At 40.5% G+C, this 20,000-nt stretch overlaps 1 protein-coding gene across 7 annotated transcripts in view; it reads right to left on the reverse strand.

Moving 5' to 3' along the window:
• The window catches only part of LOC137971122 (uncharacterized), a 17,141-nt gene extending 1,542 nt beyond the window's left edge, over nt 1-15,599 (reverse strand). Inside the window, exons 1-7 of one of the 7 annotated variants that reach the window (XM_068817857.1) lie at nt 15,432-15,599; nt 10,149-10,227; nt 6,833-6,911; nt 3,663-4,149; nt 1,976-2,164; nt 337-397; nt 1-154 (exon numbers count right to left, since the gene is read on the reverse strand). The exon at nt 1-154 is cut by the window's left edge and continues 1,542 nt beyond it. In XM_068817857.1, coding sequence (XP_068673958.1) covers nt 136-154; nt 337-397; nt 1,976-2,164; nt 3,663-4,149; nt 6,833-6,835 — 759 coding nt within the window. In that variant the 5' untranslated portion in view covers nt 6,836-6,911; nt 10,149-10,227; nt 15,432-15,599 and the 3' untranslated portion in view covers nt 1-135. Of the gene's footprint in view, nt 155-336; nt 398-1,975; nt 2,165-3,662; nt 4,150-4,289; nt 4,352-4,477; nt 4,852-6,832; nt 6,991-7,758; nt 7,942-10,148; nt 10,228-13,051; nt 13,323-15,431 lie in introns of those variants that run through there. The other 6 variants (XM_068817854.1, XM_068817859.1, XM_068817856.1 and 3 more) reach the window with 6 other exon arrangements.
• Nucleotides 15,600-20,000: the final 4,401 nt, after the last annotated feature.

The raw sequence follows: 20,000 nt of genomic DNA on the forward strand, positions 1-20,000 counted from the left end.
TAAATGTAACTATAGTTTGCGGCTTCTCTACAAAGAAGCCGCTTCACTTCTACTGAAAAGCCTGGAGACTGGTTTGCTTCTTGTGTTTAAGACATACGATATTGGTTTCCTTTGCTGTAACTTTTATAAGTCGCTTCAGGTAAGTAGTGCAAACCTGCAGGGCAAAAATAAAGATTTTTTTTACAAAAAAAATGTTTTGTTTTTTGCAGAGAGGTCAGTCATTCATTGAAAAGATATTGGCATTTGTGCGTTGAAATGCAGTCGTGGTGTTGGGCACTGTATTAGGAAGTGGGAATTAGTTATTAAAAGAACTATAGAAATTCAACGTTGACTTACAGAGCTGAAGTATAAAACACCGCAACAGTCCATTGGAAACTTCCGAAGGCATTTGTGCGTGCTTTGGAAACAAAAAAGGTTATCCATTGTAAATAACAAATATAATGAAGCAAGGATAAAAGGTTCAATTCTTGGGTGGATTCGTGCAAAAAATAATCATTTACGTATAGTTTTGTAGGGACCTTAGATCCACGACAAACGCTTATTTTGAAATTGGTGCATATTCTCGCGGGCGTTGTCTTCAAAACTGGCTGCAACGTAAAATGAGCAAATTTCGTGTTCTAGAGAGATTTCTCTTCGTTTGACCACTGTTCCACTCAGTTTAGTTTGTTGACAATTTAGCTGGTTGATAGAAATTAAAAGAAATTGTATTTAGGAACCTTAAACACTGTAACAGCCGAATCAACGATAACGCAACCAGACGCAACACTTGGCTCTGCGTATGCTATCTCTAACTTTTGTACATTTCTCTACCGCTCTTCCAAACTGCAACGTGAAAGAACGAATCTCAAGTTCCATGGACACGTGAGTACACAACGGCGAAGTTTGGTTTTCTCGCTAAATTTAAACACCTAACCTACTAATTCAGGTAGTAAGGAGACTGGCTGGTTCGTACAAGTTGAACAAACTGGAACAATTACGAAATGGTTTGAAATGCGTGAATTTCCAATTTTTTATGATGTTTTTAATTGTTCGTATCGCCGTCCTTGATCTAAACGGTCTCTAGCTAAGTTAAACGTGACCTTCCATTTCTTAAGCCGAAGCTTTTAAAGCGCTTATTTGGTATCCTATGTTAGCGCCTAGTTTTTCAGGCTAAGTAGTTGTGTTCCGTATTCCGTTGGCTTTCCCTTGTTCTTGGCATCACCAGTCAAATTATTATTATTATTATCATTATTTTGAACCATAAGAATGCTAATATATTCGATTGTTTGCCAAGATGTTTTGTCTGTGCTCCTTTGGTGAATTTTGCCTCATTCCCGTGTGCCCCAAAGCCCGAAGTCAGGAAGCCGCCCAAGTGAAAAGAGATTAAATTTCAGTCACAAGCCACAGATAACTTGAAGGTATTATATAAGTTCAGTAACAAAGCAGCTTTTTCCTTATCTTTACATTCTTTTAACGTTTTAGTTTTATCGTGTTAACCGACTTCAATAGTTTTCATGAATCAATCACATTTATATGTGCTCACATTCAATAAAAGCAGTTTTAGTTACGGTGGGAACTGGACATGGACGCAAAAGGTGTATAATATTCTCGCGTTCATCGCTGTTTTATCACGCTTGATCGACAAAATCTATTTCAAAGGAGGCTTATGTTGCTAGCTCTTAGAGTAGACGATGATCACTTGAGAGATGCTTTTTTTTTTGAGAACGCAGTAATTCGAAGAATGGAAGTGGTGTGTGTGTGTGTTGGGATGTCTGTGCGAGCTTTTCCGATTACACTTCCAGCGAAAATAAAAAGAGACATGTATGTCGTATGTCCAACATGACAGTATCAAGTTGTATGTCCGAAATGACAGTATCAAGCCAAGAGCGTTGTGATAATTACCATATCTGACTACCATGAAAACGACACTCAAGCGAATTTTAAACGTGGTCTGCCACAGGCATCCGACGTAAAAAGAGAATGCTTTGTTACAAACCTGAGGAAGCCGGACAATGTTGCTTGCAACTCCGCGGCTTTTTCTCATGTTTCTCGCAAACACTGCTTGCTGAGTTGGCTGTCCCATTTGACATACATTGACAGCTTGCTGTTACGGTTCCGCCGACGTCAGAACAAGCCGCAGAGCAGTCATCTGGCCGGACAGTCCAAGTCCACTTAATGCAGGATGCTGAAACGGTAAAGATCAGAAACAAGTTTAAACCAGTTATATCCTGGCATTCTTGTACGGAACTTTGTTTACCTTCAGAAGAGATCCACCTGACGCCCTCCCTGCTAAATTGTCACAGTATGCTTAATAGCCTAAATGAACTTCGCAGAGTTTGTCTTATTTCACCGCTAAGGGTCGCCCCATGTAAAGGAATCCAGGTGACCCTTGGATTCCAGATCCGAGCCCATGGAATTCCTGATCCCGAATAATGGATCCCGATACCGAGTCGTGGATTCCGGATTCCAAACTTACGGAATAGGTCCATCGAAATCCGTAGATTCTGGATTCCATGCAATAGATTGTGGATTCCACGCTCAGGATTCCGGATTGCAAAGCCTCACATTTGCCGGATTCCGGATTCCCTCACATCCGGCGATAAAATTGTCGTTTAGGGGCATTTGCAGCTCTTGCAGCAGTTCTTGTAAGTCTGCTTTTTTGCTTGTAATTGAACTTGAAAGAGTTGGGTAACGACAAGATCTCGACAGGACTGTTCTCGACAGGAGTGTTTTACTGGAAAATACACCACTCATAAAATTCATTCAAAACTACATCCGGGACCCGAGTGGCGTAACTGGTGAGAGATGACGTCATTTTTCGCTTTTGTATACAGTCATTGAAAAATTTCTGTGAAGTTATCTGAAGCTGACGTAAAATTCTTCTCTGAGGATCAAGAAAATGATAACTCGAAGAAAACTTCATGTGACTTTAGATTTGGATCAGAATAGCGGTGAGTTTGAACAAAAACAGTTCAAAAGACGGCGACCTTCGGGCTTACTTTTTAGAGAATAAAATGTGTTGAAACTTTGAATAAAGTCGTGGGTTTTTTTTTGTTTTTGTTTTTTTTTTGTCTCACTATAATAAAAAAGAAAATTACACGGTGGCTTGAAGATATGAAGTTTATTTTCTCGTGTTAAAAACAATATTTTTTTGCACGAGCGCAGCGAGTGAGTAAAAATATTGTTTGAAATAACCGTTGCTGAAATAAAAATCATATCTTCGCGTCGCCGTGTAATAGGGACTAACATTTACGACACGGTCGTCAGCGAGAACGCCACAAAACAAGAATATCATTGGTAAAAAGAGAAAAAAGAATCGCACTGCACTTATGGCACGCATTTCAGCACATAGGCCTGCTGCACTCTGTACAACGACGTGAAATCACCAAGTTTGAGGTTTTAACGCGACAACGCGAGAGTACAAGTACAAACCTATAATTCTATATTTATTCAGAAACCGCTCGTACCAATTTAATTTTAGGATCATCTTCGCTAACATTAAGCGAAAGTTATATTTTGAGGTGCCGTTTTCGTCGAGTTGCCGCCGTTGTAGATCTAAAGTCCCTATATATTATTCTCTATGTAAAACGACCGTCACTCAGAACTATTCAGTCTCAAATCAAGATGACCATCGCTAGCTCTGAGTGATACTTGCTGTGTCTAATTAAGGGATAGATTCTGACCTGTAGTAGTGCTGTTTCCAGGAATTACGTGCGTCACGGACGGTGGTATGGAGGACAAGTGTCCCTGGCTAGCCGAAGTCGATGATGCTGTTGTTAGAATTAGCGAAGCACCAGTCGTATGTGACATGTTACCTGGTGATGCGCCTTTGTTGGTTTGATGTGAAGACAGCGATGGTTTGTTTGAGCTGACAGTATCAGACTGGCTTTGAGTTCCTGTGCTGGAAGTTGAGATAGACGTTGATTGTGTGGTTGGAGAGGTGTTCGAGGCAGATTGGAAGGCGATGGGAATCGGTGACGAGGTCGGCGTTCTTGTAGTTATTGATGATGATGAACTTGAAACAGGAGTTACTGATGATGATGAACTTGAAACAGTAGTTATTGATGATGATGAACTTGAAACCGGAGTTATTGTCACACTTGAAGATTTCACTGCTACAACTATAAACGCAGTGAAGAAAAATCCTCGGTCCATATTGGTAACAAAGACCTACGTGGCAAATACAACAAATACAGAATTTTAATTTTTTTTGAAGGCTCTCTATACGTGTCAAGGCTCTCTATACGTGTCAGTTTAAAAGTAGATTATGCATAACAAGTGACCAAGCACTGTGTAGTATAAACGCCTACTTAGAAGAAAAAAATACTTTTAGAAGCTCCTTTGTTGAAATGGTTTATGTCAAGAAGATGCCTCCATGAATATGTTTCTGAGCATTTGTCGCAGCTATTTGTGCAGATGTTTAGAGTTAAACAGTGTTACATGTCATTCAGCTAGCGCACATCACTTAACATAATGCGAGAAAAATGATGAACATTACCTCAAAACGAGAAAGACGATGAGAAAAATAATATCTATGTACGCGACAAGTGGTAACTCAAATCATTTGCATTAACCTATTTCCCTTTTAATTCATGTAAGCTGCAAGCACAGAGATCAAGTATTCCACGAAATGAGTAATTCAGCCCGAATGAGTAATGAGTGATTCAGCCCGGAACGAGGCAGTGTGGCCCAGTGGTTATAGGACAATTGCCTTGATATCCGGAGTTCCTGGGTTCAAGACTCTTTCTGACCGCTCGTTGAATTTGTTCCTGGTAGTCCCTGGTTCAACTTCTCGGCTGCACTTGCCTCCGGCCAGTTGGGATTCTTAACAGTTGTTTTTGTGTTCTGCCTTTTCGTTCGCCCTGAAAGCCTCTATGGGCAGCGGTGAATTAAGTATGTATTGTACTGTCATGTTTTCTTTTCGTGATAGATTATTTGGTTTAAATCTAAAGAAAAAATGTTGGCGTTGACATATTCCCTTCTCAGCTCTGATATGATCCGTCATTGTTGACAATTCATTGATCGGCTGCTTTTTCTATGCATAAATTATATTAAGTTTAAGAACAGAATGGGGGGGGGGGGGGGGGGGGGCGGGGGGGGGGAGAGGGAATGGAAAGCCAAAAGTATTGACGGACATGTTATTTCTCTTTATGTCCTCTATGCTTGCAAAAGCTTTTCCTTTAACGTCCTCTTTTACAGTGCAACGCGCCTTACCGTGGCCACCCAACAAACTTTCACATTTAACAATTATGTGTAAATAAGTCAACTCAACAACCCATGCAACGGTATTCTACTTACAACTGTGCGAACTTTCCAAGGAGGTGTGACTGTCAATCAAATTCACACATCCTGATTGGCGGACAATTTGTAAAAAACTTTGTTAAGTGGCAGCCAAAGCGGAAGTGTCACTTAAGTCAATACAAAAAATTACCCTGCGAGAATAATGCCTTCTACAAAGCAAACAAGGGAACAGAATGGGTTATGAAAGCGGCGAATAAACTTCTTTATTACTAGTCGTTGAGCAGTATCTTTGTTAGAAGTGATAATCTGAATTTTCAGAGGATGTTTGAAAACTATTTTTCAAGATTTCTTGAAGACGAATTAGTTAGAACTTTGAAATTTACTGTGAATTGACGTCTTCATTTGTTCAGCACTACCATTTGTGTCATCTTGATTATTCTGCTCCTTTTAATTTTTTTCGAGAGTGAAATACCCGCTCGCAGAGACAACTTTGGCTATCGAGCAGCTGCCTATTTAATCGAACCCTTTCCTTAATTCGCAAAAAATACTCGCGTAAGACTAACCCTAACCCTGACAAGGCGTTAGACAACCCGCGAGACAAGAAAAATCACCTGAAAATTAAAGGCTCTCATTTATAGGCTGGGCGGCAATACTTGAAAGTCGCATAGTGATCATATGGCTTGATGTATTTAAGAGAATATGGTCTGGTTCCGAGTTTGGATCTGAATTTTTGCTTAGACACTGCTTAGGTATCCTTTCTTTATCTCGTAGGAGACCGGCCAACAAATTGGCATTTTTGGACAATAAAAGGCCGCCCGCATATTCGAGACAAGGTTCTTAACTCGGTCACATTTCAGCAGTACTAGAAAAAGACTAACTATTTTACTCTTTCTCCGGCTTCCATTCTTATCCGATATTCAGTTGTCATATCATGCGTCATCGTACAGACTTGAATCATGAATTACATGTTCTTGCTCACACTTTTCACGTTGTCCGTACTCTCTTTGCCAAGTCATTTATCATAATACAGAAACAGGTTTATCAAATGAGTTGCTATCGTAAATTTTGTTGACCACCGTGAAGAAATTTCGAGTGTTAACCCTTCGTCAGAGCGGCCAGTCCTTCGTCCATGATATTTCACTGTCATGCATTTTCAAAGCCCCTTTTCTAAATAGTCCCCATTCAAATAAGAAAACAACGGACGCGCCTACGTCTATCGAAAAAACCACCGTGATTGATCCATGTCGTGATTCTTCACTTTTACTCTGTGATCCTTTAATAACACAAAACAAAAAAACTATCCTAACATATTGCACCCGGTCCTTGATTAAGTTGATTTGACAGCGCGCAATGATTGAATAAATATACAAACGATATCTGCCTTAGTTCAGGACACAGGTAGGACAGTTTCATGTTGCCTTCTGTAAATGATAGTCTTGTTTTCGCTTAGAGAGTTTTAAAACAGTGAATGCGGGAAATTTATTTTCAGACAGGGTTGCTGTCCTATTATTAATAAACGAAAACTCCCGGTTTCTAAGGTCTAGGTTTCGAGTCCAAAGCCTCATCGATACCCGAGGTTGTTGCGCTTCTATACAAAATTTAACGGACTCACCATAAAGCCAAAAGATTGTTGATAGCCCAGAGGAAAAACGTCAATAGTGTCTCTCAGTGGACGGTCCTACGAAACTAGACTAAAAAGAAACTATGCTTGTCAACTCAGATTGGAAAATACCCGAGTGGCAATTTTGCTACCCTCCCACGCAGACACGCGTCACGCGTCCCTTCCCACGAGCGTCTGCTAAAGGAGCTGGAATTTACTAAGCCACCCACGCAAACACTTAAGCCGCTGTTAAACTTTGAAACTTTAAGCTGAAATTTGTGTGTAACGGCGCTGCGAAACAAGTTTCACGAGGCATTGCACCGTGTAACATGGTCGGTTTCGTGAAACTTTTTAAACTTCCGTTGCGAGACAAGTTTCACGAAAAGTAGAACCCCTTTCTACTACTGCGATGGTCGCAGTAGTCGCAGTGGTGATAAAAACAGGAGTTTCACCGTGTAATACCTCTTCGTGAAACTGGTTTCGTTCGGTCTTGTTACCCTACGCTGCGGAAGCCAATCAGAAACCGGCTGATGCCATGAAAACAACATTTCGAGACCAGTTTCAACATTCCCGAACGCCGGAGTTTCGACGTTTTATGTTACACAGTGCAACGCCTGCTGAAACTTTTTTTGCAGCGCTGTTGCAACAAATACAGAATTAAATTGTTTTTTTTTTTTAAGTCTTTCTATACTTGTCAGTTTAAAAGATTATGCGTAACAAGTGCCAAGCACTATGTAGTATAGAGCCTACTTAGAAGAAGAAATACTTTTAGAGGGTCCTTTGTTGAAATGGTCTATGTCAAGAAGATGCCTCCTTAAATATGTTTCTGAGGATTTGCCGCAGCCATTTGTGCAGATGTTTGGAGTTAAACAGTGTTACATGTCATTCAGCTAGCGCACATAACTTTTAAAATATGCTAGGAAAATGATCTACATTACCTTTTAATCTGAGTCTAGCAGCGTCAAAACTAGGAAGACGGTGAGAAAAATAATATCTATGTACGCGACAAGAGGTAACTCAAATCATTTGCATTAACCTATTTCCCTTTTAATTTATGTAAGCTGCAAGCACAGAGATCAAGTATTCCACGAAATGAGTAATTCAGCCCGAATGAGTAATGAGTGATTCCGAGCCCGGAATGAGGCAGTGTGGCCCAGTGGTTATAGGAGAATTGCCTTGATATCCGGAGTTCCTGGGTTCAAGACTCGTTCTGACCACTCGTTGAATTTGGGATTCTTAACAGTTCTTGTTGTGTTCTCCCGTTTCGTTCATTGTGTTTCATGAGCCCTGAAAGCCTCTATGGGCAGCGGTGAATTAAATATTTATTGTAGTGTGATGTTTTCTTTTCGTGATAGATTATTTGGTTTAAATCTAAAGAAAAAATGTTGGCGTTGACATATTCCCTTCTCAGCTCTAATATGATCCGTCGTTTTTGACAATTAATTGATCGACTGCTTTTTCTATGCATAAATTATATTCAGTTTAAGAACAGAATGGGGGGGAGGGGGTGGGAGGGGAAAGGGAATGGAAAGCCAAAAGTATTGACGGACATGTTATTTCTCTTTATGTCCTCTATGCTTGCAAAAGCTTTTCCTTTAACGTCCTCTTTTACAGTGCAATGCGCCTTACCCTGGCCACCCAACAAACTTTCACAGTTAACAATTATGTGTAAATACGTCAACTCAACAACCCATGCAACAGTGTTCTACTTACAACTGTGCGAACTTTGCAAGGAGGTGTGACTGTGAATCAAATTTACACATCCTGATTGGCGGACAATTTGTAAAAAACTTTGTTAGGTGGCCACGGTAAGGCGCGTCGCACTGTAAAATATCTTGTCTTTTTTACGCCTATGACAAACGTGAGGTCAAAGCGGAAGTGCTACTTAAGTCAATACAAAAAATTACCCTGCGAGAATAATGCCTTCTACAAAGCAAACAAGGGAACAGAATGGGTTATGAAAGCGGCGAATAAACTTCTTTATAACTAGTCGTTGAGCAGTATCTTCGTTAGAAGCGATAATCTGAATTTTCAGAGGATGTTTGAAAACTATTTTTCAAGATTTCTTGAAGACGAATTAGTCTGAACTTTGAAATTCACTGTGAATTGACGTCGTCATTTGTTCAGCACTAACATTAGTGTCATCATGATTATTCTGCTCCTTTTAATTTTTTTCGAGAGTGAAATATCCGCTCGCAGAGACAACTTTGGCTATCGAGCAGCTGCCTATTTAATCGAACCCTTTCCTTAATTCGCAAAAAATACTCGCGTAAGAGTAACCCTAACCCTGACAAGGCGTTAGACAACCCGCGAGACAAGAAAAATCACCTGAAAAGGCCCTCATTTATAGGTTGGGCGGCAATACTTGAAAGTCGCATAATGATCATATGGCTTGATGTATTTTAGAGAATGTGGTTTGGTTCCGAGTTTGGATCTGAATTTTTGCTCAGACACTGCTTAGGTATCCTTTCTTTATCTCGTAGGAGACCGGCCAACACTAATACAAACGGCATTTTTGCACAATAAAAGGCCAGCATATTCGAGACAAGGTTCGAAACTCGGTCACATTTCAGCAGTACTAGAAAAAGACTAACTAATTTACTCTTTCTCCGGCTTCCAGTCTTATCCGATATTCAGTTGTCATATCATGCGTCATCGTACAGACTTGAATCATGAATTACATGTTCTTGCTCACACTTTTCACGTTGTCCGTACTCTCTTTGCCAAGTCCTTTATCATAATACAGAAACAGGTTTATCAAATGAGTTGCTATCGTAAATTTTGTTGACCACCGTGAAGAAATTTCGAGTGTTAACCCTTCGTCAGAGCGGCCAGTCCTTCGTCCATGATATTTCACGGTCATGCATTTTCAAAGCCCCTTTTCTAAATAGTCCCCATTCAAATAAGAAAACAACGGACGCGCCCACGTCTATCGAAAAAACCACCGTGATTGATCCATGTCGAGATTCTTCACTTTTACTCTGTGATCCTTAAATAACACAAAACAAAAAAACTATCCTAGCATATTGCGCCCGGTCCTTGTTTAAGTTGATTTGACAGCGCGCAATGATTGAATAAATATACAACCGATATCTGCCTTAGTTCAGGACACAGGTAGGACAGTTTCATGTTGCCTTCTGTAAATGATAGTCTTGTTTTCGCTTAGAGATTTTTAAAACAGTGAATGCGGGAAATTTATTTTCAGACAGGGTTGCTGTCCTATTATTAATGAACGAAAACTCCCGGTTTCTAAGGTCTAGGTCTCGAGTCCAAAGCCTCATCGATACCCGAGGTTGTTTCGCTTCTATACAAAATTTAACGGACTCACCATAAAGCCAAAAGATTGTTGATAGCCCAGAGGAAAAACGTCAATAGTGTCTCTCAGTGGACGGTCCTACGAAACAAGACTAAAAAGAAACTTTGCCTGTCAACTCAGATTGGAAAATACCCGAGTGGCAATTTTGCTACCCTCCCACGCAGACACGCGTCACGCGTCCCTTCCCACGAGCGTCTGCTGAAAGAAGCTGGAATTTACCTAGCCTCCCACGCAAACACTTAAGCCGCTGTTAAACTTTGAAACTTTAAGCTGAAATGTGTGTGTAACGGCGCTGCAAAACAAGTTTCACGAGGCATTGCACCGTGTAACATGGTCGGTTTCGTGAAACATTTTAAACTTCCGTTGCGAGACAAGTTTCACGAAAAGTAGAACCCCTTTCTACTACTGCGACGGTCGCAGTAGTCGCAGTGGTGATAAAAACGGGAGTTTCACCGTGTAATACCTCTTCGTGAAACTGGTTTCGCTCGCTCTTGTTACCCTACTCTGCGGAAGCCAATCAGGAACCGGCTAAGGCCATGAAAACAACATTTGAAGACCAGTTTCAACGTTCCCGAACGCCGGAGTTTCGAGGTTTTATGTTACACAGTGCAACGCCTGCCGAAACTTCTTTGGCAGCGCTGTTGCAACAAATACAGAATTTAATTTTTTTTTTTGAAGTCTTTCTATACTTGTCAGTTTAAAAGTAGATTATGCATAACAAGTGCCAAGCACTGTGTAGTATAGAAGCCTACTTAGAAGAAGAAATACTTTTAGAGGCTCCTTTGTTGAAATGGTCTATGTCAAGAAGATGCCTTCTTAAATATGTTTCTGAGGATTTGCCGCAGCCATTTGTGCAGATGTTTAGAGTTAAACAGTGTTACATGTCATTCAGCTAGCGCACATAACTTTTAAAATATGCTAGGAAAATGATCTACATTACCTTTTAATGAGTCTAGCAGCGTCAAAAGGAGGAAAAAGGTGAGAAAAATAATATCTATGTACGCGACAAGAGGTAACTCAAATCATTTGCATTAACCTATTTCCCTTTTAATTTATGTAAGCTGCAAGCACAGAGATCAAGTATTCCACGAAATGAGTAATTCAGCCCGAATGAGTAATGAGTGATTCCGAGCCCGGAATGAGGCAGTGTGGCCCAGTGGTTATAGGAGAATTGCCTTGATATCCGGAGTTCCTGGGTTCAAGACTCGTTCTGACCACTTGTTGAATTTGGGATTCTTAACAGTTCTTGTTGTGTTCTCCCGTTTCGTTCATTGTGTTTCATGAGCCCTGAAAGCCTCTATGGGCAGCGGTGAATTAAGTATGTATTGTACTGTGATGTTTTCTTTTCGTGATAGATTATTTGGTTTAAATCTAATGACAAAATGTTGGCGTTGACAGATTCCCTTCTCAGCTCTAATATGATCCGTCGTTTTTGACAATTAATTGATCGACTGCTTGTTCTATGCATAAATTATATTCAGTTTAAGAACAGAATAGGGAGGGGGGGGGGGAAGGGGAAATGGAAAGCCAAAAGTATTGACGGACATGTTATTTCTCTTTATGGCCTCTATGCTTGCAAAAAGCTTTTTCTTTAACGTCCTGTTTTACAGTGCAACGCGCCTTACCGTGGCCACCCAACAAACTTTACATTTAACAATTATGTGTAAATACGTCAACTCAACAACCCATGCAACAGTGTTCTACTTACAACTGTGCGAACTTTGCAAGGAGGTGTGACTGTGAATCAAATTTACACATCCTGATTGGCGGACAATTTGTAAAAAACTTTGTTAGGTGGCCACGGTAAGGCGCGTCGCACTGTAAAATATCTTGTCTTTTTTACGCCTATGACAAACGTGAGGTCAAAGCGGAAGTGCTACTTAAGTCAATACAAAAAATTACCCTGCGAGAAGAATGCCTTCTACAAAGCAAACAAGGGAACAGAATGGGTTATGAAAGCGGCGAATAAACTTCTTTATAACTAGTCGTTGAGCAGTATCTTCGTTAGAAGCGATAATCTGAATTTTCAGAGGATGTTTTAAAACTATTTTTCAAGATTTCTTGAAAACGAATTAGTCTGAACTTTGAAATTCACTGTGAATTGACGTCGTCATTTGTTCAGCACTATCATTAGTGTCATCATTATTATTCTGCTCCTTTTAAATTTTTTCGAGAGTGAAATATCCGCTCGCAGAGACAACTTTCGCTATCGAGCAGCTGCCTATTTAATCGAGCCCTTTCCTTAATTCGCCAAAAATCCTCGCGTAAGACCAACCCTAACCCTGACAAGGCGTTAGACAACCCGCGAGACAAGAAAAATCACCTGAAAATTAAAGGCTCTCATTTATAGGCTGGGCGGCAATACTTGAGAGTCGCATAATGATCATTTAGCTTGATGTATTTCAGAGAATATGGTCTGGTTCCGAGTTTGGATCTGAATTTTTGCTCAGACACTGCTTAGGTATCCTTTCTTTATCTCGTAGAGACCGGCCAACACTAATACAAACGGCATTTTTGGACAATAAAAGGCCGCCCGCATATTCGAGACAAGGTTCGAAATTCGGTAACATTTTAACAGTACTAGAAAAAGACTAACTATTACAAAGACCTATGTGGGAAATGCAACAAATACAAAATTTTAATTTTTTTTTAAGCTTTCTATACTTGTCAGTTTAAAAGTAGATTATGTATAACAAGTGCCAAGCACTGTGTAGTATAGAAGCCTACTTAGAAGAAGAAATACTTTTAGAGGCTCCTTTGTTGAAATGGTCTATGTGAAGAAGATGCCTCCGTAAATATGTTTCTGAGGATTTGCCGCAGCCATTTGTGCAGATGTTTAGAGTTAAACAGTGTTACATGTCATTCAGCTGGCGCACATAACTTTTAAAATATGCTAGGAAAATGATCTACATTACCTTTTAATCTGAGTCTAGCAGCGTCAAAACGAGGAAGACGGTGAGAAAAATAATATCTATGTACGCGACAAGAGCTAACTCAAATCATTTGCATTAACCTATTTCCCTTTTAATTTATGTAAGCTGCAAGCACAGAGATCAAGTATTCCACGAAATGAGTAGTTCAGCCCGAATGAGTAATGAGTGATTCCGAGCTCGGAATGAGGAAGTGTGGCCCAGTGGTTATAGGAGAATTGCCTTGATATCCGGAGTTCCTGGGTTCAAGACTCGTTCTGACCACTCGTTGAATTTGGGATTCTTAACAGTTCTTGTTGTGTTCTCCCGTTTCGTTCATTGTGTTTCATGAGCCCTGAAAGCCTCTATGGGCAGCGGTGAATTAAGTATGTATTGTACTGTGATGTTTTCTTTTCGTGATAGATTATTTGGTTTAAATCTAAAGAAAAAACGTTGGCGTTGACATATTCCCTTTTCAGCTCTAATATGATCCGTCGTTGTTGACAATTAATTGATCGACTGCTTTTTCTATGCAAAGATTATATTCAGTTTAAGAACAGAATGGGGGGGGGGGGGGGGAGGGGGAATAGAAAGCCAAAAGTATTGACGGACATGTTATTTCTCTTTATGGCCTCTATGCTTGCAAAAGCTTTTCCTTTAACGTCCTCTTTTACAGTGCAACGCGCCTTACCCTGGCCACCCAACAAACTTTCACATTTAACAATTATGTGTAAATACGTCAACTCAACAATCCATGCAACGGTGTTCTACTTATAACTGTACGAACTTTGCAAGGAGGTGTGACTGTCAATCAAATTCACACATCCTGATTGGCGGACAATTTGTAAAGAACTTTGTTAGGTGGCCACGGTAAGGCGCGTCGCACTGTAAAATATCTTGTCTTTTTCTCGCCTATGACAAACGTGAAATCAAAGCGGAAGTGTCACTTAAGTCAATACAAAAAATTACCCTGCGAGAAGAATGCCTTCTACAAAGCAAACAAGGGAACACGATGGGTTATGAAAGCGGCGAATAAACTTATTTACTGCTAGTCGTTGAGCAGTATCTTCGTTAGAAGCGATAATCTGAATTTTCAGAGGATGTTTTAAAACTATTTTCCAAGATTTCTTGAAAACGAATTAGTCTGAACTTTGAAATTCACTGTGAATTGACGTCGTCATTTGTTCAGCACTATCATTAGTGTCATCATTATTATTCTGCTCCTTTTAAATTTTTTCGAGAGTGAAATATCCGCTCGCAGAGACAACTTTCGCTATCGAGCAGCTGCCTATTTAATCGAGCCCTTTCCGTAATTCGCCAAAAATCCTGGCGTAAGACCAACCCTAACCCTGACAAGGCGTTAGACAACCCGCGAGACAAGAAAAATCACCTGAAAATTAAACGCTCTCATTTCTAGGCTGGGCGGCAATACTTGAAAGTCGCATAATGATCATATGGCTTGATGTATTTCAGAGAATATGGTCTGGTTCCGAGTTTGGATCTGAATTTTTGCTCAGACACTGCTTCGGTATCCTTTCTTTATCTCGTAGGAGACCGGCCAACACTAATACAAACGCCATTTTTGCACAATAAAAGGCCAGCATATTTAAGACAAGGTTCTTAACTCGGTAACATTTCAGCAGTACTAGAAAAAGACTAACTATTTTACTCTTTCTCCGGCTTCCATTCTTATCCGATATTCAGTTGTCATATCATGCGTCATCGTACAGACTTGAATCATGAATTACATGTTCTTGCTCACACTTTTCACGTTGTCCGTACTCTCTTTGCCAAGTCCTTTATCATAATACAGAAACAGGTTTATCAAATGAGTTGCTATGGTAAATTTTGTTGACCACCGTGAAGAAATTTCGAGTGTTAACCCTTCGTCAGAGCGGCCAGTCCTTCGTCCATGATATTTCACTATCATGCATTTTCAAAGCCCCTTTTCTAAATAGTCCCCATTCAAATAAGAAAACAACGGACGCGCCCACGTCGATCGAAAAAACCACCGTGATTGATCCATGTCTTGATTCTTCACTTTTACTCTGTGATCCTTTAATAACACAAAACAAGAAAACTATCCTAACATATTGCGCCCGGTCCTTGATTTGACAGCGCGCAATGATTGAATAAATATACAACCGATATCTGCCTTAGTTCAGGACACAGGTAGGACAGTTTCATGTTGCCTTCTGTAAACGATAGTCTTGTTTTCGCTTAGAGAGTTTTAAAACAGTGAATGCGGGAAATTTATTTTCAGACAGGGTTGCTGTCCTATTATTAATGAACGAAAACTCCCGGTTTCTAAGGTCTAGGTCTCGAGTCCAAAGCCTCATCTATACCCGAGGTTGTTGCGCTTCTATACAAAATTTAATGGACTCACCATAAAGCCAAAAGATTGTTGATAGCCCAGAGGAAAAACGTCAATAGTGTCTCTCAGTGGACGGTCCTACGAAAGTAGACTAAAAAGAAACTTTGCTTGTCAACTCAGATTGGAAAATACCCGAGTGGCAATTTTGCTAGCCTTCCACGCAGACACGCGTCACGCGTCCCTTCCCACGAGCCTCTGCTGAAAGGAGCTGGAATTTACCTGGCCACCCACGCAAACACTTAAGCCGCTGTTAAACTTTGAAACTTTAAGCTGAAATGTGTGTGTAACGGCGCTGCGAAACAAATTTCACGAGGCATTGCACCGTGTAACACGGTCGGTTTCGTAAAACTTTTTAAACTTCCGTTGCGAGACAAGTTTCACGAAAAGTAGAACCCCTTTCTAGTACTGGGACGGTCGCAGTAGTCGCAGTGGTGATAAAAACAGGAGTTTCACCGTGTAATTCCTCTTCGTGAAACTGGTTTCGCTCGGTCTTGTTACCCTACGCTGCGGAAGCCAATCAGAAACCGGCTAAGGCCATGAAAACAACATTTCGAGACCCGGCCAGTTTCAACGTTCCCGAACGCGGGAGTTTCGACGTTTTATGTTACACAGTGCAACGCCTGCTTAAAATTTTTTTGCAGCGCTGTTGCACATAACTTTTCAGCTAAAAGTTTCAAAGTGTAAAAGCGGCTTTTCTTTAGGGCTTCATCACGCGTCCCTTCCTCACGAGTGTCTGCTGAAACGAGCCTTTGTTAAGGACGGTGCCTACTAATTTAAAGGTATTTTTGCTTGGTTTACTGAATATGCGGGAAAAGCAGGTCTTAACAAGTGTTGTTGGGGGTAATCTAGCATTTTTCATAATTAATCAACAATATTTGAAAAAGCTTTAAAATACAAAGCAATGTATGGCGTTCTTTTTCAAATTGAAGCTTAATTGTCTCTGATAAAAATGGATGGTTACCTCCAATTTTCTTTTTGGATACCAAGAGCACTTTCTCCGCATAGTTTAAAACCGCGCAAAAATAAGCACCACCCAAAGGAAATCCGAGTATCTCGAGATGCGCAGAACGTATGCGCAATAGCGCAGTAACAGTGGTAGGCACCGTCCTTATCAAGAAATCACGTGCGGGTTATATAGGAACCAATCGGCGCTGTGTAGATTGCTCCCCTGGGAGCGTCAATGCATCAACTTCTTCTTTGGATGAATCATGAAAGAGACGAAGGTTGCTTTCCATTATGCCGGACCGTCATCAGGTCGCAGACCAGTGGAACTAACCAAGGAGAAATGGAAGGACATTTTTCATCAAAAGTTGAACGTAATGGGATTTTTTCAAGCTTTCTTTTCGCTACTGTCCAAGTTGTGTTCATTGCGCTTGAAGGTAATGGTTCTCGTGGGGTTCAATAGGCAATTTTACAGTTGTTTGCTCAGTGGCCTGGCCTATGAATGGCTGCGAGGCTGCCGGTGACCTTGTAACTGATACAGACCTCGCTGCTTTTATCATGTAAATCGTGTTGTTGTAATTCTCATTAGTCTACATAAACATCAGAAAAGCACGAAGCAGGGTCACCGGCAGCCTCGCTTCCATTCTTAGGCCAGGTAACTTACAATCTCAGACAAAAATAAAGAGGACACTTCAAGATGCGTAGCAGATTACTCCTTCCCCCTATTCAATAGGGAACTTAAGCAACGACGACGGCGACGGCACCGAGAACGTCATCTCAAAATATAAATTCGCGTCATTGTAATCACTTTGTAAACATGTCAACCCTTCTTATATGACAAGGGTGTGGTAGTTTCTCAAAAATGACATTGGTCGGAACGGCGCTTAATTTAGGGGAGAAAATGAAACTTTAGCGTCAAGTGCTGACGTTCTCCTTAAAACCTAAAATTTGACTATTTCACGTTGTTGTTTTGCTGACGACGGCAAAGAAATGGACAAAAGTGAAAAACGCACGTGCAGGGCGTGCAAAGCTATTGTTTTTGCCTACTAAATATGCACATTTGTGACGTTCTCGTTGCCGTCGCCGTTGTCGTTGCTTAAGTTCCCTAATGTTGCAAAGAGAACGGCGTTTTTCCAGGAGCCCGACAGTTTTTACGCCATCAACATTGTCACGGGCGAGGGGGGGTCAAACATGCTTTGGTGTCACGATCTTTTTGACCGAGATTGTAGCTACAACTGTAAAATTGTCTATTACACTCGCAGTACTTTAATACTTGCATTCGCATTTATGTATTTCCACGGCACTTTCAATTTTACTAGTGGATGAAACGACACCATACTCTTACTACGCACTCACATTTTGACTCCCGACAGTGCAAATGCATAACCCACCGCGGAGGTAACAAAATTAATGTTTTTAAGGAGCATTTTGAAAAGGCTTCGTCCTTTCATGATTCATCTAGGGGAGATCTATTCAGCGCTGATTGGTAACCCGCACGTGATAGAGAGGCAAACATCACAGGAGCAAACAAACTGATGCCAAGATTTAGGTGCACAATCTTTTGTTTTGCGCTCATACACTAAGCATGAATTACGTAACCAACTCGTTTCTATTGGATAGTTCCTCAGTATGGAGTAAACAACTATTGTGTTTTGTGCACGATCAACATGATTCAACATTTGTTGAGCAACAAATGTTGCAAGATGTTGAACCGTGTGTCATCGGATAAGAGTGTCTGCGTGGGAGGCTACAATTTCGCGAAACAAAACTTAAGGTTTGCAGCTTGTTATTACTAAAGCTTGAGAGACATTTTTATGACTTGGTTCAAAAACTGATTACTTAATGGTTAATTGCATGGATTGGGTTATGATGGCAACGCACACAAGTCCCTTAGAAACTGTCATGGTAAGGGAGCCCATCTGTAAAGCCAGCTGGCTGTTTCGAAGAAAAACGTGACCATTGTCAAGTCTTTCACAAATACAATTCGCTTTTGTGTCCAGTACGCGATCGACTGACCTTCGTAGCTTCTGTTTTGTTCAATTACAAAACTTCAGAGGCTCGCTCGTCCATATTTCGATAGTTAGGCACTCCAACTAAACTGAGAAAAATTCAACGAGTATAATGGGAGTAGCCAAAACGTGAGACCGGGGCCGGGGTCGGGGTCGGGGTGTTTTTTTTCCAAATTTTTTTGGTTCAATTTTTGTCGTTATTTTCCTGTACTGTTAATTTCGAATGTTTGCCATCTTTCCTTCATGATCATTTATGGTGGAAATTAGTCAAAAAAATTAAGGAACCTACGGAAGCCATGAAAGCTCTTAAAAGGACGTTCGCGCCAAAAACTTTCCCACGTACAGATTTTTTTAAAACTTGCCACGCAGAAAGATAATGATCTACTTTTGCCAAAAAGGCAAAAAAAAAAAAAAAAAAAAAAGTGGGGGATCACCGTACCCGTTGGATCTGTGATCACTGTTGTCTCGCTATTTGTATTTATTTGTACTCAACTCTGCACAGTCTTCAAGTAAAAAAAATAATTGGAAATATGACAGCCAATAATTATTTAAAGAAAGCTTGTCGTCTATTTTTTGCTTCATTATTCAAGGAAAACGTTCTTAAGGAAAGAAAGGGTTTGATCCTGAAATTTATTTTGTTGCGTATGGTAATTTGACACCATTCAAGGGTTTCTTGTCTCAGTTCACGCACGCAATGAAATAGGAAGGGTTTTTTGCCTCTAATAGCAAATATGTTGTTTGTTTCAATAAATTCTTCGATGGGAAAGGTGGCCTTTATAAATTCATCATGTTGTGTACTGTATTCGAGCTTCACAAATATGCATACGTGCGTTGTATACCTGAGCAAACAAGGGTTCCGAAACCGCCTCCTTTCGGTGGTTTTGAGAAGCTGAAAAGCAAGGGCGCTATCAAGGAGGTTTCTTCTTGTTCAAATGACTTTCTTTCAAATATATTTTTAGTACCCAAGAAAACTGCTGATATGCGTCCAGTTATCAATTTGAAACCTTTGAATGTTTTTGTTCAGAAAATTCATTTCAAAATGGAAAACATCAACACGGCTATGCATACCATTGCCCCTGGGGACTATTTGGTTTCACTTGACCTTAAGGATGCTTATTTTAGCATCCCCATTTTAAAACCTCATCGCAAGTTTTTGCGATTCAAATGATCAGATCAGACATGTGAATTTACTTGTTTGCCTTTTGGCTGTAGCCTTGCTCCTAGAGTTTTCACGAAGGTCTTGAAACCCACCATTTCTTAATTACGGGCAAATGGATATAGGGTTGTCATATTTCTAGATGATATCCTTTTGATTGGCAGTTCAGTGGAAGAGGTGTTTGTCTCAACTCTCTTCCCTTAGAGATTTCCCGGGGGGGGGGGGGGACTCCCATATGAAACAGACGGGGATGCTCGTCGGAAATTTTGAATTTAACCCCTAAAGGAGACCAATCTAGACGTGGCTTAAATACGACACGCAATGAGTTTTAATGATAAAAAGGCATAATCATCGAATGCTTTTATCTAAAAAGAAAATTTAAAAGGAAATTTGACTTCTGTTTCTCTTCGCGTAATCCTGTGTTACTTCGCGGAACCCTAAACAAGACCTTGCTGGCATAAAATATTGGCGCTT

This window comes from Montipora foliosa, chromosome 9, assembly GCF_036669935.1.
Source record: "Montipora foliosa isolate CH-2021 chromosome 9, ASM3666993v2, whole genome shotgun sequence".
NCBI classification, from domain to species: domain Eukaryota; kingdom Metazoa; phylum Cnidaria; class Anthozoa; order Scleractinia; family Acroporidae; genus Montipora; species Montipora foliosa.